The following is a 24,032-nucleotide window of genomic DNA, read 5'->3' on the forward strand; positions in this document are numbered from 1 at the left end:
GATCTTAGATGTGAGTAGGATGGTTTCTTTCTGTATAAAAGTTCAACAGGACACTTATTTTTTAGCACTACAGTGGGCAGCCTGTTTATAAGATAGGTTGTAGTAAGGATACATTCTTCCCAGAACTTTAAGGCAATTTTGATTGGAAAAGCAGGGCCCTGGCAGTCTCAAGAAGCTACTTGTGTTTTCTTTTTACCACCCCATTTTGTTGTGGGGTGTAAGGACAAGTCTTTAATTGAATTATACCGTTGAATTGAAAAAATAGAGTAGCTTCTGTGCAAGTGAATTCCAGTCCATTATCAGACCTTATAGATTGAATGGACTTCTGAAATTGTGTTTCAATTAGAGATACAAAGGCTTGGATGATTTGGAGTGCATTGCTCTTGCAATATAGTAGGTGAGTCCATGTGGATCTACTATAGTCATGCACTATAGTGAGGAAGTATTTCTGATTTCTATTGGTTTGAACATGATAAGGACCCCACAGATCCATGTGTAAGAGCTCAAATGGCTTGGTAGAAATGCTGGATCTTTAAGGAACGGGTAATCTAGATTGCCTGGACATGGGACAAATGGGGCAAAGGAAAGATTGCTTAAAAGAAAAGGTGACTCGTATAGTAGAATGCTTCTCATCTTAACAAAAGGGGCATGCCCAAGTCTGTTATGCCACAACACATCTACATTATTATCATGAGGTATGCAAGATCATTGTGAAAAATTAAAAGAATGCAAAGCAGTGGACTGTGTCTTATTATCAGCGGAACTATTTACAGTTGAAATAGATTTACACTGCGGAGTATTTACTTCACAATGAAGAAGTAAAGTAGAGGTAACAGAAATATTAGAAATTGAGCTACCATTATCCAAGCAATGAGAACATAAGAGATACAGACCACCTTTGATCTTACCAATTACTAGAGGACTCTTTATTAAAGGGGCCTGCAGCAGACACGAAGAAGCAATAAAGGAAATCAGAGAGTTTAGATGTGCAGTCATAGAGGAGACACAGATGAGGTTGAATTTGAAAGCAGGGACAAAAAGAACTTTATGCAAGGTGATTTGAGATGTAAGTGCAACACTACCAACTTCTGCCACCTTGACCTTATAACTGTTTATAAGTACAACTAACAGAGGATAGCACAAAGGATTAGTTTCAAGGAAAATAGATTTATTGTATGTCATGTGGTGTGAGGCACCAGAATCCACTATCCATGTGTCGGACATAGTTCTGAAACATTTACAATGAGAATTTCTATGACTAACAGAAGAAGAGCGGCCATAATACCTGCGAAATTGATTGCTCCACTGCTCAGGTGAGGGTTAGCAAGGTCCTCTCCATCGGTACTTTGAAGGTGCTGAAGTAGGTTTACTAACTGACCATACTACTCCTTTGTGATTCCAATAGTTGCCACGTTGTGTTGCTTGTCCTGTGAGCTTGAACCATCTTCCTTAACAGACAACTCCTCAGTAGGTGCGGCATGTGCATTAGCCATGATACGCTTCCCATTGGTATTAATTCTAGTACTTGGAGTGTAGTTCTGGGGATAGCCGTGCAGTTTGTAACATCTTTCTCTAGTGTGTCCTATGGTTTTACAATGATCGCGAAAAGGACGTCAAATTCTGCCTCCAATGGATTGGTTATTTGCACGATATTTTGTTCTGAAGTTAGCATTCCGTTGAGTATTATAATTGGCATTTCCCTGTGCATTCACGTGAAGAGAAGTCAACTCAAATACCAATTGATTGGAGAGTCGCATCTCCCTTTGTTTCTCATCTTGAATGAGTAAGGAAAAGGCTTGTGCTAATGAAGGAAGAGGATTCATCATTAAAATTCTTCCACGCACTATTGTGTACATCTCATTCTGTCCCATAAGAAATTAGATCAAACGCCTATCCTGCTCTGCCTTGTATAATTTTTCATTGGCACCAAAATTACACTCGCAATTGTGTTGTGCTTTCATACTCAGATTACTCAATTCTTCCCAAAGTTTCTTCATTTTGGTGTAATAGTTCGTGATATCGAGAGCTCCATGAGTCAGATCATTTATCTCTTTCTAGATTTGATACAGTCTAGCACCATTAGTTTGCTCATAACGATCTTCTAATTCTGTCCATAATTTAACAGCATCATTTGCATACTCAACACTATCTGTGATGTCCTTCGAAAGGAAATTAAGGATCCATAAAGTGACAATATCATCACATCGCACCCACTGGCGATAATCGACAGACTGAGAATCTGGTCGTTTGCACTCCCCACTAATAAAACCAAGATTGTTCTTAATGGATAAGGCTCACATAACACTACGACGCCATGAGTGATATCTAATTCCATTAAAAGGGTTAGAAACCAACATGCCCTAGGGTTATCAGACGGGCGAAGGTAAAGAGGGTTGTTAATGTCAACTCCAGCGTTAGCAACTCCACCGGCCGCCGCAACTGCACTTGCATGTGTGTTGACATCAGTCGGGTCACTTTGATCGAGAATAGCCATCTAAAAACAAGGAGATGAAATTGAACGAGAGAAAGTAGAACAGAGGTGAAATTGAACGAGAAAATGTGACCAATTGAGGTAAAATCACTGACTTGCGCGATTTTTTGTTCGAAATTAGGGCAAATCAAAATTATCGAAGAAATTAGGGCAAAGACAAAAAAACAGATGTGAAAATCGAGAATTTCGGAGATTACGAGCTCCGGTGCTCTGATACCATGTCAAGATGATGAAAGCTCAAGGTAAACAACAATGGAGTTCTGTGATGAGCTCCATGGAAACGGATGAGAGAGAGAGAGAGAGAGAGAGAGAGAGAGAGAGAGAGAGAGAGAGAGAGAGCTACAGATATTTGAGAGATAAAAAATGTACTGTATATTCACATTATGTGTAGAAGATTCTAGATATGTACATGTATATATAGGCACACGTGTGTCTCACCTCATGCCACAACTACTTCTAACTAACTAATGTATTAGTTACAACTAATCACTACTACTACATAAATACATATAGATCAACAATAGGAAAGGGCCAAATATGCCCTTAACCTATTAGATTAGTCTAAAATGCTCTTTTTTCATTTATTGGGTCACAAATATCCTTAACATTATATTTTATCCTAAAAATGCCCCTAAAACTAATTACGCAAGATTTATAAAGATCTACGTGGAAGGATAATATTTTGTAAAAAAAAGTTAAAATGAGCAAGTTGAGTATGTACGCGGGCGGGTCAATTAGTTTTTTGGCTCTTTGCAAACTTGTTTTTAGTTTTATGGCCCTACATCTTTTTTTACACATGAGAGATTTACTTTTACACGTAAGAGAACTGTCTTTTGCACATAGAGATCTAAAGAGGTCATTTTCTTAAATCCAAAATGGTAAAGGGGCAGGACGTACAAACAACACTATATATGTACGCCTATATTTACGAATCTAATAGATTAGGCATACTAGTTTTTATTTGTTAATACCTAGAAATACTAGTTTCTATTTGTTAATACCTAGAAATACTAGTTTTTATTTGTTAATACCTAGAAATACAAGTAATGTATCGACTATTTATTAGAACTGTGCTTAAACTTTTGTTTGGGATTTTTCGTGATTCTAAGGGGTCGTTTGGTAGGGGAACAAGTTATCCCAAAATTATAACGGGGATTAAATGATGAGATTATTTAGTGGAGTAAAATATGTTGTCCCAAAATTGTAATGATGAGATTATAATATGAGAATTAAATAACAAAGTAATTATTTAAATGAATATATTTTTATTGGTAGATATTTGGTTCATTGGACTAAAGATAATTTTATATGAGTTATAATTATAAAATATGTATTTGGTGTATACAATAGATTAGTTGGGATAAATTTTTATTTTCGATTTTAACCTTTGTTTGCCCTTAGAAATGGATAACAATTGAATTTGTATGCGATTTTAAGAATATGCGGAGCAGTTTAATACAAATGATTAATGACGCAAGATAAGCAAATAAAAATTAGAATAAATAGCCAAACCAATGATGATAATGAATCCGAGCTCGGTTAAAGACTTAACGGTTCCGAACCAATGCTTATGATGAACTTATGAACCACAACAAGGACTTGGAACAACCCTTTAGAAACTGAGAAAAATAGATGTATATTGCCTTTGTATGCATATTACAACGTGCTTAATGAATAATCAGCTTCCCCTTTATATAGTATGGGAGTTTTACCCTAAGTACAATCCTAAAAAGGTAAAAATCTTCCTTTTCGCTAATCACTGATCTACCGCTGATACGGGCCGAGATTCATGTCGTGATATCCGGTTGGGCACGAATATCGAGGATGTAATGACCCGGGCCCGTCGTTTCGAGAGTTATAGCCATGTTCCCCCATTTCCTGCTTCTTTTGTGTTATTCAACTATATTATGTACCGGGTTAGCTGGTTCGGGTCCGGAGTGGTTTCGGAGTTGAATTGAGACACATAGTCTCTCATTTGGAAGCTTAAGTTGGAAAATTTGACTGGAGATTGACTTATGTGTAAATGATCTCGGATTTAAATTTTGATTGTTCTCTTAGCTTCGTTAGGTGATTTTGGACTCAGGAGCGCGTCCAGAATGTGATTTTGAGGTCCTTGGTAGAATTAGGCTTGAATTGGCGAAAATTAGAATTTTGGCGATTTTGGCCGGTAGTGAAAATTTTGATATCGGGGTCGGATTGGATTTCCGGAAGTTGGAGTAGGTTCTTGGTGTTATTTCTGACTTGTGTGCAAAATTTGAGGTCATTCGGACGTGGTTTGGTAGGTTTCGACATCGTTTGTGGAATTCGGAAGTTTAGAAGTCTTTAGGCTTGAATCCGGGGGTAATTTGGTGTTTTGATGTTGTTTTGAGTGATTCGAAGGTTCGACTAAGTTCGTTTGATGTTATGGAACATGTTGGTATGTTTGGTTGAGGTCCCGAGGGCCTCGGGTGAGTTTCGGGTGGTTAACGGATCATTTATGGCCTTTGAGAGATAGCTGATTTGCTGGTTTTTGGTTGTTGCTGGTTTCCTCTTACGCATTCCGAGGCAGGTCTCGCGTTTGTGAAGCGTATCTGGAGGGCGAGGGAGAAATGGTCTTCGCATCCGCGAAGGAGAGGACGCGTTCACGAAGGTTCATGAGTGGAGTGCATAGCGAACGTGAGAGGAGTAACGCGTTCGCGAAGAAGAGGAGAGGTAACTGGGAACCCCAGCGTTCGCGAGGATTTGGTCGCGTTCGCGATAGGTTGAGCTGGTAAAGCTTCGCATTCGAGAACGCGACCCTTGCGAAGAGTAAATTTGAGAGGCAATCCAAGTGGTCTACACGAACACGAGGGGGCTGTCGCGTTCGCGAAGAAGGAATCTGGGCAGGCAGTATTGAATTTCAAAATCGAGGGTTTGAACCCATTTTTCATATTTTGAGCTAGAGACCACAGATTTGGGCGATCTTTTAAGGGATTTTCAGGGAGTTGATTGGGGTAAGTGTTTCTCACTTGATTTTAGTTAAATCCCATGATTATATCTAGATTTTTATCATCTAAATTGTGATTTGGGGTGAAAAATTGGGGGAAAAGTAGAAGAGTTCTTGAGATGGAATTATGAGGTTTTGAAGGGGATTTTGTCATCAGATTTGAGTAAATTTGGTATGGTTAGACTCATGAGTAAATGGGCTTTCGGGTTTTGTGACTTTGTCGGATTTCGAGATGTGGGCCCAGGGGCTGGGTTTGAGCCGATTTTGGATTTTTGGCTATAATTTAGTAGTTTTCTTGTGGAATTGATTCCTTTAGCATATATTAATGGTATTGTAGTGTTTGTGGCTAGATTCGGTACGTTTGGATACCGATTCGAGAGGCAAGAGCATTGCGAAGTAGAGATTTGCTCAGATTGAGGAAAATAACAGTTGTAATTCTGGTGCTGAGAGTATGAAACCCCGAATTTTGTGTCATGTGACTATTTTGGAGGTGACGCACATGTTAGGTGACGGGCGTGTGGGCGTTCACCGAGGGGATTGTGACTTGGTACGTCCCGTAGAAACTGTAAATGTCACGCCCCAAACCTTGGGAGGCGTGGCTAGCACCTGGTGCCGTGCTGGCCCGAGTGAACCACTCTGTAACTCATGATCGTTCGACCAAAACTAGAACATACATAGGGCAAGTTAGTTGAACTCATTCCTTTTGTAACTATCATGGGCCCACATGGCCACAACTCATAATGTACAACTTGTAATTGGGAAAACACTGTATCACTAAATCATTTTTCTTAAAACATGAATACATACGGCAGGTCAAGGCCTCTGCCATACTGTACAAAATGAACCTCTGTCTACAAAGCCTCTAAGATTTTTGACATCAAATGGGACAGGGTACCAACCTACCCATAAGTCTGTAGCAAAACTCTGACACGACGACTCATAGACTTGGCTGCACTCCGAATGAGGTGGAGTCTTACTGATCTTTCGCTGAATGTCAATCTAGTCTACTATGAGGGCTCGTCAAACTGATTATCTATATCCGCAGACATGAATGCAGCGTCCCCAATAAAAGGACGTTAGTACGAATAATGTACCGAATATGTAAGGCATGTAAATTAGTATATAAAGGACATAGAAGAAACATGGAGTAAAGGACTCACCAAACAATCCGCTAGTAGTTATGAAGAGTCAAAAGTCTCAAGCATAACAAGATCTAAATGAATAATCTCCAGAATCCAAATTTCTAATGAGTTAGCACAGCTATTAAGATTCACTTGATTCGCCTGTTTATCAGTTTGAAATAGTAATTGATCTGTAGTCTTGCTCTTAAAGTCAGCTCAAATCAACAGATTTATGATTTAAATCTTTATCTTTTACTTAAATTTATTAAAGTATATTTCAGAAATTTGTTTCTAACTAAGATAAATTCAGATGGTTATGATAAAGCTAAAACACTTCTACTCAAGTAAACTTCAACCTAAATTGCTTAAATGGCCTTCAAAAGACTTAAAATTACGTGAGAATTACAAGAAACTTCATATTCCTTTTTGCTGTTGTGCATCAATGTGATTCTTCTGAGATTATGTTGATAGATCTTAAAGTCTACTACCATTATAATAAATATTTAATAATTACTCCTTTAACTATGATTAAGCTTTGTGGTTACCCGTGGATCAATATTATATAATTTGTAAGCCATCAGTTCTATCAATTCACTCTGCAACATTTACCTATGTGTCTGTTTCATCATCTAGATCATTTCCAAATATTTGCCATAACATGAAGAATTATATGTGATATCCTTGTAATTTGATTCTAAAGTTGAACTATAGTAAATTCAGATTTGAAAAATTCTTATGATTCCCAAGTCGGTATATATTCTCCATCTAACCTCCTATCTTCAAAGTTATGTGCATTAGCATCTCCTTCTGGGAATTCATATACGTATAAATGTCATATAATGCATAGGTCTGTACGTACATAACATCATCAAGTCTCTGAGGGCATACCATCATATCATTTCAGCCACTGTGGGCAATATCATCATCGTATATCAGCTGATCAGGTGGTGGTGCGTATATAACGCCATAACCTTTCCCATATCCCATATACATATATATACATATATATACGCGTATATAACGCCATTTGGTCATGGGTCAATGTACATGTATAAATGAATGAAATGCATGAAAATATGTTAATAATCTCAAAATTCCTTTCGGATAAACCTTATAAACTGCGTATTATTCTAAGAATGAACAGAAAATATAATAATATGTCACATGGGAAATCAAGAACATAGAGACCCCTAGTATTTTTATAAATAGAGTCGTTTATGAAAATTGTGCGTTTGCTCGTTTCTTTCGTATAATTTGGATCACACCAAAAAAGAAGGAATACCCTTAACATACCTGAACCGATTCCCTTGAAAAAGATAATCATTTGTGGTAACATTCCAAATCAAGATCATAAATTGAAAACTTACACAAATTCGACAGTGCTTTGCTCTGGGTTCTTTGAAAGACTTTTACATTATTTGACCTGTCTTGGAACTAAAGGTGCATAACAAACTCAAATAGTAACCTCAATCATGACACCTTAGCCATTTTTCTAATGTTTCTTTAACATAATTACAAAAGCATAAGTCATAACTCTAAGCATAAGCATAAGAATTATCTCAAACTACTTAAAATACTATTCATTTTTAATACACTTTATATAACTTACTATCATGGTCATGTGGTACCATATAAAATAAATACATACACTATTATTTCATTAAAAAATTCCTATAAAAATACATATATTTTCTCAACTTCTAATTTTTCTAATCTCATATAAAGAGTACAAATTTTCATACGCTTAATTCTTAAAATGGTAAAAAGATAACCTCCTTTTCTTGTGAAAAAAAAATAATTTCTATCTTTACAATAAAGAAAATCTCCTTTATAAACTTTCTCATATTATGTGTATAATTTAAAATATATTCGAAAGTAGTAATATTAATAATTATATGAAATCATACTTTTTCAAACTCTTTTTTTTTTACAAAAATTGTTCTACTCAAAATACCATATCAACTGTATATAACGGCATCAATATTATTAATCTTACAGGGTCTTACAATAACAATGTCTTAAACCCTCTATAACCTCTTAATAGACATAATCCTTTTCATACACATGTGGATTTACTACGGCACATCCTAATGCTAAGGTACGGGATGTAACAGTAAAGTTGAACAACCTGTGTTAGCTGTATGCTCCCTATGTGTTATAGAAAGATTGATTGTAAATCATGCTAGATACCATGTTTAGGCTTTATGTCGGTATTGTTGGGACCCTTAATGGTCGTTTCTTGTTGTCATCTCACTGTTTTCATTGATATTCCGTACTCAGTCATGTTCATGCATTCTTATATCATATCTCAGTCTCTGTTATTCTATTTGATGCATCGTGCCATTGTCGTTTGGGCTGATTTTTTCCTGATTTCTGAGAGCCCGAGAGACTGGAGAGATTGATGATTGAGTGAGGTCGAGGGCCTAATTGTAAGGACATTTATGGGATCGGACTGCACGCCGCAGCATGTTTCATTGATTCTGCCATGATTGGCATTGACATAGCGCTTGGGCTGAAGGAGCCCCTCCGGAGTCTGTACACACCCCCAGTAAGCACAGGTACCTACTGAGTGCAAGTGCCGAGTGTTGAGCGATTGTGAGGAATGAGTGACTGTGAGAAACGAGTGATTGTGAGATTGGAGTGATTGGGAGGATTGAGTGATGATTGCTTGAGAGGCAGTATACGATTTCATTAGTTGATGCACATAGTTGCCTTACATCCTTGTTTGAAAACTGTTGAAGGATATTTTATCTGGTTTACTGGAACTTGACTTAAACTTCTGGATTGAAAGCATGCTTATTCTTTACTGAATTTTATGAAATGAATTATATTTTGCACAGCTCGTCACTGCTTCTCAGTTCCTTATTTATTTCTGTAACTTACTGAGTTGGTGTACTCACGTTACTCCATGCGTCTCGTGTGCAGATCCAGGAGTAGTTGATCGTGGAGGGTGTTGATAGTCCTCGTAGCACATTTTGGAGATAATGAGGTAGTTGCCCGGCGTTCGCAGCCTTGCTTTTCTTCTTCCCTATCTTTCCTTTAGTTGTATTTTGGATTCCAAACTATGTTGGTCTTGTTATTGTGGGACCAGTGATGTTTAGATGTTCATGACTTAGTGACACCCCGATGTTTGGGGCTATCTTTCCGCATTTCTATATTGAGTTTAACTCTTGTTTCTTTTTATGAAAATTCTGTTTTAAAAGGGCTTTTTAGCATATCTTTGAATGAATTACTGAAGCATTGTGAAAGTCGGCTGGCCTAGTACCATCGCTAGGCGCCATCACGACAGGTTTGAATTTAGGATCGTGACAACAGCCCTTTGTTAATCGTGTGTGGTTGTTTGGCAATGCTTCCCGGGGTCTCGTTATTCGAATTAGGTCTGGGGCATGATCACGATGGCTCCAGGGGCAGATATTTTATTCGGGTTTTGATACGGGCGACTCCCAGATTTAATTTTCACTACACGCAGTTATGTCCTCTCTTCGTCCCACCGAAAAATCGGGGTGCTCAATACTCTCGATTTTACCCGTATACAACCTTGGCTTTTTTAAAAGGAAAATGACACATTTATCGTTGTAGTATTTTATCACCCAGATTAAGTGATCCTGGGATAACTATTCTAGCCTCGATATGTGATAGAATCATAGAATAATACAACAATTGCAATATAAATTAATCCCGTGATTTCTAATCCCGAATATAAAAACTCAACTAAATACTTCTAATCTGGGAATTATTATCCCTTATCCCACCAACTAAACGACCTCTAACCCTTTTACCCGTAAAAATTGATAACTAATAAGATACATATTATGTAAAATTTGATTTTCAAAATGTCGTAGTTGTGAAAATTTTAACTTTATTCTTGCTATATGCCATCTGTGCAAGTGCAACCGGTCCACATCCGACTCAAGAACCGGCAGTCAAAAGTAAGAACAAATTAGACGCCACAGTCCCTTAACTCCAACACCAACTCCTCAGTTTCCTTCAACATAGACACCACATATAATCAATCTTGACGAATTAACCCAAATAGTCGCCCACCTGATCTCTTAAATTAAAAATATCGATATATGTATAATTCGTGTATAATATATGTATAATTGTATAATTAATGTATAATCTATGCATACCGGCTAGAAAAAGTAAACATTGAATCTAGCTGGCTATTTGTGTAACTATCCCAATAATCTTACCCCTTCATCTGTGGTCACGTGGAATCACAAAATAATTCGTTTGACTCTCGAAATTTGGATATTGTCACATAAATTGAGACAAAATAATATTATCCATACTTGAGTTTACACCACACAACTTCAGCGGCTCATATACCTATCTCCTTAGCTTATACTTTGTAAATTGTTTACCTCTAAGCTATAGATTTAATAGGTACAGTGAAGCTATAGTATCAACAAGATAATGAGAGCTGCGTAAATATAGGAATGAAAATATGGGAGCGCAGGGTTTTGGCATGGTATAACAATATACTCATATAATTGACAGAAAATATCCCTAATTATAGATATTGGCATCAAATAGCCAATAAATATATATCACAATAATAATATGTATATCACAACTTTTTTTTCTTCTTCTTTATCTATATCAACAGTATATTAAATTTTTATTTTCATTCTTTGTATATAAATAATATTATTCTTTGTATATAAATTCAAAAATAGATATTTAACATTTCAAAAATATAGAAGATCATATGCATATAAAACGTAATTGTACATTAATAAGGCTAATATTGCAATTATATGCAAATTAGCTTTAAAAATACAAAATGCAATTATAAAAATGTACAAAGATATTTTAACAATATTTTGGCATAAATGTAGAATTTAGATGACTGAATTACCACAAAAATAATTTGAAGGATAATTATTGGGGATTTTATGAGAAAAAGGGAAGGAAATAAATCAATTTAAAATCTTTAAAAATATAGAAATATTGCTGCATTTATATCAATGTATATCACAATAAAAATATTGTATAATTTGTATATCACAGTGTATAGCACAGCGGACATATGTATACCAAAATAGATATCATAAGTTTATTTTTCTTCTTTGTGTATATCAAAAATTAATTTCTTTTGTATACCCAAATGTTATTTACTCCCACAATTATATTTATTATTTTTATATTTTAGAACTTGCTTAAACATGCTATATCAAAAATTTATTTTCCTTTTTTGATCAATAATTAACAATTATATTATTTGTATATCACAGTGTATAACATAATAATAATGTGTATATCAAAGAAAATTATTAAAATTTTATTTTTCTTCTTTGTATAACACAATTTAGATTGAAAACTCAAGTTCAAGACGACTCCACATGTGTATCCCCTATTGTAACCCTTGTATATCCCTATGTACATCAGTGATATTCATGTATAGTATGTGTATCTGTGTATATCCATGAAAATTTGTGTTATATATACGATATAGTATGTGATATACACGGGCGTCCATAAAAAAATTATGTTGCATACACGATATACAAAGTGATATACACAGACGTCCTTAAAAATTTGTGTGTGATATACAATGATGTACACGATATACAACGTGATATACACATGTCGTAGTTGGATTTTTAGGTTTGATTTTTACCTGAAACCAGTCTAAATCACTTCTAATCTTGCTCAAATTTTGTATATAGCCTCGTTTAGATATTTTCAACCAATTTCAATCACACTCACTCATTCAATCCAACCAAAAAAAGGAAGAGAGAAGAAAAATAAAGTTGAAATATATTTTTGCTCTCTTAGTTTTTGCTAATCTTGCTCAAATTTTGTATATAGCCTCGTTTAGGTATTTTCAACCAATTTTAATCACACCCACTCATTCAATCCAACCAAAAAAAAGTAGAGAGAAGAAAAACAAAGTTGAAATATATTTTTTCTTTCTTAGTTTTTGCTTCTGATTTTCTCTGATATGATATCAACCTTACCTTTTCATCCCACTGATTTTTTTTGCATAATTGCAAGAATTTTTGCTAAACTATGAGAGCAAAAGAGAAGAGATAGAAGAAGAAATACAAGGAGAGAAAGGGGGAGGGAAGCCAAAATAAGCGTGTAGTTTTTTTTGAGAGAGAATAAAAAAGTGAGCAGTTTTTTTAAGGAATTTTTACCTCCTATAGAAAAGGTTAACGCCTTATTTATTTTAAATAAATATCATTTAAAAAAATTATATTCTATAGATACCTTTTAATGTTTATAGCAAAATATCTAATTTTGGTTACCTCCTACCCCTAAGCCACTAAATACGCTATTCAGCTACACTATTTTCCTTCTCTCTCTACTTTGATACATGCCATTCTCTTCTCCCATTCCCTGAAAACACGATGCTCAATCTCAAAATTCCTCTCACCCACATCACCTACCATTAGTCACAAACAGTGATTTTGCATGGTATACCACGAATACTTCTCTGACTTTTCCCCTCAATTTTGTGCAACCCAAATGGAATCCAAAGGAGATGAAGCCTCCGATCGGCGCGCACAACACAGTAAACCCACGAACCTTTCTCAACTTCCGTCATCTTCAATACAAGATTCAAGCTTTAACAGAGTCCTTATTCTACCACCAGAACTCGTTACTGTCTTGCCATGATTTTTGCTCGGCTACTGTACAGGATGCGTGGGAAAAGTGAAATTCAGGGTTTTTGCTCGACGGCGGATTCGCCAGAAATTAGGGTTTGTTCTTGAACAGAGACGGAGTTTGGGGCTGAGCAACTTGATTTTCTGTTAATATATTTCAATATTTTTCAATGTATCACGCTGTATTTTCATGTATTTCATTATATTTATTGTCTTTTTTTTCATTGTCGTTCAATGTATCTCACTGTATTTCATGTATTTTATTGTATTCACTGTCTTTTTTTCATTGTATTTAAACTATCCCGTTGTATTCTATGTATTTCATTGTATTCACTGTCTCGCTATATGCCAATGTATTCATATATTTTTTTAATTAATATGATTGATGTATTCATATGTATTATATAATTTCTCTGAAGATTGCTATGTTTTTGGGGTATTTTTCGGTTGAGAATCTTTTTTATAACTGGAAATACAAAATTTATGTGTTATAATTGAGTTTGTTGAGTTATATTAGGAGTCTATTATGTTAATTAATTCACTTTCCGTTTAAAAACAGTGTAATCCCCTGTTTCACGCCGTGAATACAGTCGAATACAATAATCTATCCAGCTGTAATCCCATGTTTCACGCCATGAATACAGTCGAATACACTCGAATACAACAACTGATTAGCTGGACTTCCCTGATTCACGCCTATTTTTGCTACTGTATTCATGAATACAGTAGCTTAAATACATCTAATACATCTTATAACAACAGAAAATGTATCTACAATCCGTAATATAGCAAATGGTATCTTAATTACCACTAAAAGATAGTGCTTTATGAAAATTTCTCTTTTTTTAATGATTTGGCTATATACAAACCTAATATAAGGCTAAAAAATTGCCAATTTTTGTTATGTGTTGTTATAGGATGCTAATTTTTCTTTTCTTTATCACCCATAATCGTCGGTTGGACGGCACAAGGCTCTCATTAAAGGGTCGTTTGGTTGGAAAACAAGTTATCCCAGAATTAATTATTTCGAGATTAGTTATCCCGAGATTATATACCCTCCCATATGGATAAAAATAATATTACAATTCCGTGATTATTAATTTCGGGATTAGTTATATCGCAATTTCATCCCAATCAAAACTTTAATAAACTCATCTCTAATCTAATTCTAAAATTAATTGTCCTTATCCCTACTACTAAACGAGCATAAATACACAAACTTTGAGTTATACTCCGCCACCTCTTGACCTTGTATTCAGTATTCTTATGCCCAGTGACAAAAGGAAAAAGAAAAAAAACGAATATCAATGATTAAAATCATCTTCTCCATTTTTCTATTTTTGACTGTCCAAAATCAAAAGTCACAAACAGGAAAAGTGATTTTGGTCCCAAGAAGTAAGCATATAAATAAATAAAAAATGAACATTATGCTCGTATCATATAAAAAGCACAGGTATATTAAGATTACTTGCCTTCTTTGCTTCACTAATTCTGATTCTTTGCCTTTCCACCAATCCTCCTACTATATTTTACAAGTTTCTTGAAGTCATCTTCTTTAGACAACACTACAATATTGATAACAATAACTTTGTCTTTGTCTTTGCCACCTTCTGTGCTCTAACAGGATCCTCCACTGAATGGTACTACAGGAGCAACTCTAGGACGTCCTCGTCTTTAAGTTTCTAGTTCATAATGTATCGTCAACGTGAAACCAACCCTTATTTTCTTCCACCAAATATCCCTCCCCTTGAACATGCACCAAAACATCCTCATTTCTCTCCAATTCCTACGGAGATGCCCAATGCAAGAGATCAAACACATGGCTCTGACTCTCATTTTCCAAATCCAACGTTGCCAGTGCCAACACGACAGCAACCACAGCAATATTCAGAATCACAACCCTATTCTGGTGAATCTCATTTACCAACATCAGTACCGCCACCACGACAACAACCACAACAACATTCAGGGCCACAACCCTATTCTGGTGACTCTCATTTACCAACACCAGTACCGCCACCGCGACAGCAGCCACATTCAGGATCTCGGCCACATAGCCAACATCATCGTCATTCTTCCGGTGAGTCTAATGTTGTCAAAGGCTCGCGTAAAGCGCGCTTAGTTGGCACTTTAGTTTAGGCGTCAAGGTGCTAAAACGTCGAATTTTCACTGATGGGCTCCAAATTTAAGATAATACTAGACAAAATATGGGAGAAAAAAATGATACGTACATTTTTTTTTTTTTTTTGGTTTTTAAAATGGATTTTTTACTGATTAAGAATAAGAACTTAATGATTTAGTATAGGCTGCCAGGCACTTAGAGTTTGCCACTCTTTTGGCCAAATAATTATTGATCGTAATTGTATATAGTTACATTTTCTTGTATTGCATTTCTATTTTTGGTCTTTCTCTATTGACGTTTTTCTTGTAGAAATGACACCGGGTAGCCACTTTAAAGGGCTGTTATTTAGGAAATAACTAGTGCGTCATGAATTTTTTTCAGCTTAATTTTTCAGGACAAAAATATCCTGAGTTGTCCTGAAGTTGAGATTTTAAAATTTCAGGACAAAATAAGTATTGGCTAATATCTAAATAGCGTCCTTGAAAATGGCTATATGTGCACTTACCCCGTTTTCCTTCACTAAAGCCCACACATTAACAGATGTTTTGCACTTTAAAGGCCCAACAAACTTTGACACATGCACTTTTGTTTTTAACTACCGTCAAACCTCTCTATAACCGCCTCATTTGTTTCCGATTTTTTTGGATGTTATAGCGAAGTGCTGTTATAGAGAACATAAATTATAACATAGTATGAAAATTGGTTCCCTAAAAAAATTGCTTTTATAGTGAATGATTGTTATATAGCGATGTTGTTATAGAGATGTCTGATTGTACTTTATTCAGGTATGGTGCGAGTGCCTACAAGGCGTAAAACACAGCCATTTGCATGGCTAGTGGCAGGTTTTTGTGCACTTTTCTGGGTCATGGTAATAGTAGCTGGCCTAGCAATCCTCATCATCTATCTTGTCTTTCGCCCAAGAAATCCAAAGTTTGACATTACAAGTGCTACACTCAATGCAGCCTATCTTGACATGGGCTATCTCCTCAATGCAGATGTTACTATACTTGCAAACTTCACAAATCCAAACAAAAGAGGGAGAGTAGATTTCCATTATGCTATCTTAGATCTTTATCATGGTGGTAATCTTTTAGCTTCGAGTTACATCGACCCTTTTTCGACGATGAGCCACGAGTCGAGGTTTCAAGATGTTCATTTGGTGAGTAGCCAGGTTAGGCTACCTTTAGAACATAGCCAACAATTGAAGAAGGAAGTGGAGAGTGGAAGAGTGAAGTTTGAGGTGAAGGGATTGTTTAGAGCAAGGTCTAATTTAGGAAGTTTTCTTCAATATTCTTATTGGTTGTATAGCCAATGTACTATTGTGGTAACTAGCCCTCCAACTGGTGTCTTGATTGGCAGAAAGTGTGTCACAAAGCGTTAACAGTAAAGTTCTTCCTCTCGAGCCGAGGGTCTTTCGAAAACAGCTTCTCTACCTCCCAGGGTAAGGTCTGCGTGCCCATTACGCTCCCCAAACCCTTCTTGTGGGACCCTATTGGGTTGTTGTTGCTGCTCTTTCAGTCATGTTTTGGTTTTTTGGTTTTTTTTGTAAAAAGAAATGATGTTTAAGATGTGATTTGGAACATTAGTTACCTCTTTTTCTTCTTTGTATTTGTATTTTGTTCATTACTATTGTTTAATTGTTGAATCATTTAGTAAAGATTTAAGAGCCAATATTGGCATACAAACTACATTTACATAGTTTTTTCCAGCAAAATCTTAAGAATCGTAAAGTAAAATTAGCAGTAACACACAGTTGGTATGCTACAAATATGTAACCAAAACTGACTGAGAACACATGTAATATACACCATTCTGTCTATTCCTTCAAGTTATCTGCAAGTATTTGACACTGAAGTACATCTATGGCATTTGAACTGTTTCCTTTGTATAACCATTATACACATCTTCTAGTCACAAAACAGACTTCTTGTCGCATTGTATCCGGCAATATTGTCACTAAGCACCACCGATGGAGTTACACGGCCGGGAGGCGGTTCAATTGAACTCCATTCATCGAAAAATTATACTGCACAAATAGGTTGTAAATAATTCTTTTTTATATGTGTATAAATTGTTGAACTCCCTTGACACAAGGGAAATTTTAGTGTAGCGGCAAAGTTGGCTCAAAAATTGCTTTAGGTAGTAGGTTCGAACTCAAGTAAGTAAAGGAGGTCCATTTTCAGCAGCTATCCGAGTATGTTCAGGATGACCATGGTGTCTTGTTTCATGATGACCATGGTGTCTTGTCATTTGAATATGATTAAAATGTGTTCGTTTCTTTGCATAAGGAGCATCTCTCGCTGTATAAAAGGAAAAAACACAGTGATTCATCTATGAGAAAGCACAATACAAAGAAAAAGATCCAATAGACTCGTCTAAGATCATTGTTTAGGGATACATTGCATATGTGAAATGAAAAATCTTACCAGCAATTCTTTGAGCGCGGAGGATATTCTGTCGCCTTTTCCACCAACAGGTTATGCAGATGGCGATAACTATAACAGCCAGGCACGCCCCGAACCCAATGCCAATTTTGGCACCTAGAGAAAGATGCGGTCCACATGTTGGTAATCCAGGAATACCACAAAGGCCTGCATTATCAGTAAAACTGAAAGCATCCACAGTAAGTATTTTGCATAAGTACCAATGAACAAAAATTTCAAAGTTTCTTTATCGATCCTCAAGTTAATACAGCATGAATTGTCATGTTGGTTTCAGCAGATGTACGATAAGCAAGGGCGAAGTCACCTTAGAAGTTACAGGCTCCGCAGAACCCAATAATTTTGGTTCAAACCCTATTTTCGTACAAAGATATGCGCTTAATATGCATAAATAATCTATCTTGAGCCCAGTCAGCAAAAAGGGTTGTGGTTAACAACCAATATATTTAAAATCCTAGATCAGCCTCTGAGTCAATAAGGTTCAATCAGCATCTCTGCCTAGAGACATACATGACACTGATTATTAGCTTAGCATGTTTTATGAGAAAAATTCCAAATGTTAACACCCACACAAAGTGGTGACAAGGAGACCTTCATTCGTCGAGGCCTCTAGAAATTGAATAACGGCCCTAACAGTAAGGAAATTTGACAACAAAAAGTTGGACAAAAGAAAAACTATGTGAAATTGATAATTGCAAACAACTTCATACTATAGTTATGATGCAATTTCTGAAGTATGCTTCACTAAGAACAAGTCTTGTGCCAATAATGCGCAATTACGGGAACATACTTGAAGGTAGCTCTGTGCAAGAGCCTTCCACCTAATGCTGTAGGAATTTTTCCAGAGAGCAAGTTGCCATTGAGATTCCTGTAACAAATTAAAGTAGTACTAGTAAATAAAAGCTCTTTATTGATCAGTCTCATGTCCTCAACTGAGCTCGTTGAAGTAACTTACAGTGTCTGTAATGAGGTCAACTCCCCAAGGCTTTCAGGAATTGACCCGTTGAAGAAATTGTACGAAAAATCCCTGTTGTGCAACTTTTGTTAGGTCATCACCAAGTGAAGATATTTAATCACAGAAATAACCAAGGAACAGTATGCACATCCGCTACCCCCACGTACAAAATTGAAAATCACAAGCCCCCAATTGTTCTATTATAATACTCAAGGAGGAAATGAGATAGTATCGGCAATTCTTCATTTCCTTATGTCAAACTAAAATTATAATTTTCCAAAACCAAGGAGTCTTTTCGAGGAGATTGGGAGAGGATTATAGCAAGTATATATTGTATGTCTAATATAATCAGAAAGTAGTTGGAAAAGCATTATGTTTCCATCTTTCATAATCTATAACTCTGGCAGCAAAGAAATCTGAAACGAGTACGGAAAAGCACATAAGTCTCTGTAAGCTTTACTCACAATTTCTCCAGACTAGTTATTGTTCCAAGTGCTGAGGGAATAGGCCCGTGAATGCTGTTTCCACTTAGATTTCTATGAATTGCACACAAACAAATATAAGTCAGAAGATCATATTTGAGACGTCGGACACTGCATATATACATGATGGAAGATTGCTAAGATTTATTTATCATCAACTCCATTTAAAGTGGTAGAAGATCTTTGACAGAAACATATCTTTCGTCCAAATGGTATATTGCCAAGAAACTCCCATATGTTTATACTTACATGCTCTGAAGATGGCGCAATCGAGAAACATCATCTGGTAAGAAACCATGTAAACCTTGGTTGTCCAGGCCACTGACCTTACAGGAAAAACAGTTTGAAAACACAAGAGTTATTTAAGTAGCAATGAAATTCAAGGGATTTACATTGTGTAACAGAAGACCACGTTAAGATACCAGAAACTTCATGAATATGGTCAAAAGCCAAGCTTTAAGAAAGATAAACTGAGGACACATATTAAGACAAAAGAATAGTAGCATGATAGTGGAAAATATGTTCTCCAATAAAAAATCAAGCTTGTAAAAATATGCATTAGCACAGAGAGTAAGACACGATGTTTCACAATTTTGCAAGTTGATTGCAACAAATACATGCAGCTCCTCCAATACATTCTTAAACAAAAGTCCGAAAGTACAGAAACAGATGCACACTAAAGCAGGCAAGTTGTCCCTGAAAATTTTGAATAACTAGGACATACAATATACAGGAGTCTTGATAAAGCAAACATAATCATGTGGTAATTGTGGGGACCAACAAAGATCAAGAATTATAAAAAGGCAGTCCGAGGCACAAAGCATCATGCGTTTACGTGGAGTCTGGAGAAGGGTCGCACCCCAAGGGGTGTGATGGGCTTAAAAACATTTTTGTTACTCAAAAAGCTAATTATGTTTGTGTGTGCGATTTATTCACAGAAAAGATACGTAATTACATACATACAAAGAGGATGATAAACACTTCTCTATCTGCATTTTTCTTTTCTTTTGACTCCAATTAACACAAATAAATTTAAGTCGACCTTGCATTTTCAAGTAGTCCAGAAACTTGTCCAGTAAAACTTCTAAATTTACGTGGGGAACATCAATAGAAGGAATATATGCCAGCGAAAGAGTGTTATATTTACAAATGTCTGTGTGTGCGCGTGCGTCAAGTGTGTGTGTGTGTGCGCGCGCGTGTCTCTCTGGAAAGAGAGGAACTTTTCTGTCTAAGCTCAGGGTCAAGAACGTACAGCCCATCGATGACCCATGTATTGCTAGTTCTATCGAACTGACAATCTACTCCACTCCATGGATGTCGTTGCGGAAAACATGGATCACCGTTCCACCCAAAACGAAGAGGAAGTCCAAGTGCAAGTTTCAGCGACTGCAAAGCCTTCACTGAAAAAGAAAAGAAGAAAAGAAGTAAAATGAGAAAGTCACAAGCTGGACCAAGGAAAATATAAGTGAAACATCTAAGTTTTACCTTCCTCTGGTGACGTTCTAGATTCAGTGGTTATAACCTCAAAAATCTCAATGGCACTAATGATGGCATGAGTTCCATTTGTGGGATGCAATGTGATAGTCAAAGTCCTGCCACTGACCAGAATGGTTGTGTTCAGTACGACAGCGCTGTTAATACCCCCGGCCATTCTCACAATGTCAACATCTTGAAATACAGTGTCTCCATTTATCGAGATGTCAACGACCCTCTGTCCCACATCTGTAACTGAAGGATCAATTTCTGCAAAGTGTAACCAGACGGAGTAGTTTTTGTTGGGGTCAACGTCTGTCGTGAATGTTAAATCTGGCTCATTGTCAGTACTAACAAGAGCAGTTTGGTAAAGAGCTTGTGGATAGAAGTTTGGCGCTTCGGAAGCTGATTTTATGATGCTTTTAGTAGATATGGGCTTATCAGAATTTTGACCAAAGGTCATGATTGTACTCCAGAACCGATCGCCACCCCATCGATCCCCATTGTAGTCAATGTCAAATTTTGAATTCTGATCTCCACAGCTTAGTCTTTCGTTAGTTCTGAAGATAGTCCCTCGACCAAATCCAGTACCAGAATAATATGCTTTGTCATCTACTTGGAGAATCTCAATTGCAAGTATAGCAGGATCGCCATGACCCGTGCTGTGGAAGCAAAATGAGGCAGTACCATTCTCAAGAAATACAAGAGTTTCAACAAATGCTCGTTCATCGTCGTGATTACTCCAACCAGACGGCAAAGAATAAACCAAGGTCCCTTCAACAGAAACATCAAATAGAGGTTCGTTATCGAAACTTGGTTCTGCAACCAATCCAAAGTAGATCCTCACTGAATAGCGGCCGTGGGGCACTTTATCGATATTGTAACAATTTTCAGGACCCTCTGATAGAGGGAAATACCGTAACGTATCGAGTGGAGGCGTGATGAAACTGGGGCGGGTTGCTTTCTTAGAGATGCCGCCTGTATATCCGAAATCTTTATGCCAGAGGGTATTTGTAGGGGCACTACGAACATCATTTTGAGCTCCACCGCTTATTCGCATTACATATGGTGCTGCAGTGAATAAACAAAATAGCTAGTAAACAAAAGTGCACTTGAAAGAGCTTAATCAATAATAAAGGAGCAGCCCTTTTATTCACGTATAACAGCACTAGCAATCAAAAGAACTGCAGAACAAGTACGGTGATAAGGAAAGCAAGAACCTGTAATAACAGAGGTAGAATAAGGTAATTTATTAATGTTACACCAATTTAATGCACCAAAAAACTTCTTATGAGAAAAGAAGAGCAAGAGGTGCTCAATAAGAATGTGAAGACATGTCACTTATTTCTTTCCTCTTTAACACAAGATTCAAGATATTTCATCGAAATCATGGAATGTTCTTTTTACTCATAAAAAGCTGGAAAAAGGTTTCTACTCTTTCTAGTTTCTTTAGAACAATAAGAATGTGCTGCTTCTAGTGGCAACATGCTTGATCATCCATTCAAGCTGGACATGATAATTTTCCATGTCATGAATCTAGTCATCTACTATCAATTCCGTTCCACTTAATCCCTCTTTTATGGCCATACATCTTTGTATCCAAGGAATGGAAGTGGATTCTTAGGAAATGTTGAACTAAACCATTTCTCACTTATCTTAACAAAAGAAACGCGGGCTTCTTCGCAAGAAGAACTTCTTTGACTCTGCAAAATCATACTTAGACCCCCTCACACCACAATAGCCTTCCCTAGAGTGAAAAAAAAGGCAGACTAGAAATATAAAAATCTTGCACCGATCAAAATTCAAAAAGTCTACGCCTTCCATTTTCTTGCATTTTATCCTCACCTAAATAGAGACTACTGTAACTTCTTTAAGGATCACTATAGCTAAAATAGAAAAACAGCACCTGTAGCTGTAGTCAGGACATTCAAACTACAATTCATCAACTAAAGAATATCAACCTCAAAGTGATTCCACTCCAAAATTAAAATTAATATTACACTAACAGTATAAAAAGTATTTCCACTATCAGTGTACTTTTAATATATAATAGCAGGTTGAGTTGCCTTTTTTACCAGGTTAACAATTAATGCTTATTTCCTTGAGCCGAGGGTCTACCGGAAACAGCCTCTCTACCTTCACAAGGTAGGGGTAAGGACTGCATACACACTACTCTCTCCAGACCCCACTTAGCGTGTGGGACTATACTGGGTTTGTTGTTGTTGTCACAATTAATGCTTATTATAAAGATTAACCTTTAATTAACATATAATTGACCTGATTGTGTAAACTTAGTAAAATTTAAACTCAACAACAACATCCCAGTAAAATCCCACAAGTGGGAACCTTAAGGTCAATCCAAGAAAATGGGAACCTTAAGGTCCATGACTACATCCAACAACATAATCATAAAATTAACCACAAACAGTAAATTACTTGGAACTTAATATTGCTCAATCAAACTAAAACAAACTGAATATCCAAACACAACATCAGAAAACCCAGTGTAATCCCACAAGTGGAGTCTGGAGAGGGTAGTGTGTATGCAGACCTCCAAGAGGCGGAGCCAGAATTTCGGGATTCTAGTCTGCTTAAGTTGCTAGATTCTAAATTAATAATTTATACATATTCAATGATATCTTGAGACAAATATAAGATTTGGACAAAAGCTGTTGGGTTCGGCCGAACGCACAAGACCTATGCTAGCTCTACCCGTGCTTACCCCTACCTTGTGAAGGTAGAGAAGCTATTTTCGATAGACACTCGGCCCAAGGATGAATATCCAAATACAATTACAACAAAATAATTCAGACACCATTTAAAGCCATTCATCAAATTGACATTGTATACACAGAAATTAAAATCATATAAAGGGCTGACCAGGGCGAGAAATGGCAAGCTTGAGAGCCAAACAAAAGCTAAAGAAGAAAAGCAAAAGTTGGAGTTTGAGCATTTTGTGACCAAATGCTGCTCTGAATTTTCTTCAATTTGCTTTATAAGTTTCTTCTTCTTCTTCTCCTCCAAAAATTCATTGCATATTTTACTTTTGCAATTGTGGGAACCAACCACCATATTGTAATTTAAGAGAGAGAGAGAGAGAGAGAAAAGGAATGTAGACTTTGTAAAGAGTATTGATTGGGACGTGCACTGTACAGGTAAGGAAGTTGAGACAGAGTACATGGTACTTGATTATTATTACTTCTTTTTTTTAATTTAAAATATGAAGAGGCAGTGTTCAAATGCTTGTGAAGCCTACTGCTTTCCCTGTACCCTTACCTAATCAACTGCCACGTGGCTTCGTCGAAACACCAAACTTTACATAGAATTTTATTTATAGAATTAGTAAACAAAAAATAAAACAAGAAAAG

The 24,032-nt window shown here is 36.4% G+C and overlaps 2 protein-coding genes across 2 annotated transcripts; one reads left to right on the top strand and one right to left on the bottom strand.

Annotated features, from left to right (window-relative positions):
* Positions 14,717-16,895, top strand: LOC109231953 (uncharacterized protein At1g08160-like). Its single transcript, XM_019397559.1, has 2 exons — positions 14,717-15,271; positions 16,099-16,895. Exons 1-2 carry the CDS (start codon positions 14,884-14,886, stop codon positions 16,692-16,694), a joined length of 984 nt encoding a protein of 327 aa, XP_019253104.1. The 5' UTR covers positions 14,717-14,883; the 3' UTR covers positions 16,695-16,895.
* On the bottom strand, positions 16,987-23,797 carry LOC109231952 (putative leucine-rich repeat receptor-like serine/threonine-protein kinase At2g14440). The gene is made up of 9 exons (XM_019397558.1): positions 23,545-23,797; positions 20,677-21,735; positions 20,444-20,591; positions 19,441-19,512; positions 19,174-19,245; positions 18,710-18,781; positions 18,545-18,622; positions 17,740-17,921; positions 16,987-17,613 (listed from the first exon to the last, which is right to left on the bottom strand). Exons 1-9 carry the CDS (start codon positions 23,615-23,617, stop codon positions 17,468-17,470), a joined length of 1,902 nt encoding a protein of 633 aa, XP_019253103.1. The 5' UTR covers positions 23,618-23,797; the 3' UTR covers positions 16,987-17,467.

This window comes from Nicotiana attenuata, chromosome 9, assembly GCF_001879085.1.
Source record: "Nicotiana attenuata strain UT chromosome 9, NIATTr2, whole genome shotgun sequence".
NCBI lineage: Eukaryota > Viridiplantae > Streptophyta > Magnoliopsida > Solanales > Solanaceae > Nicotiana > Nicotiana attenuata.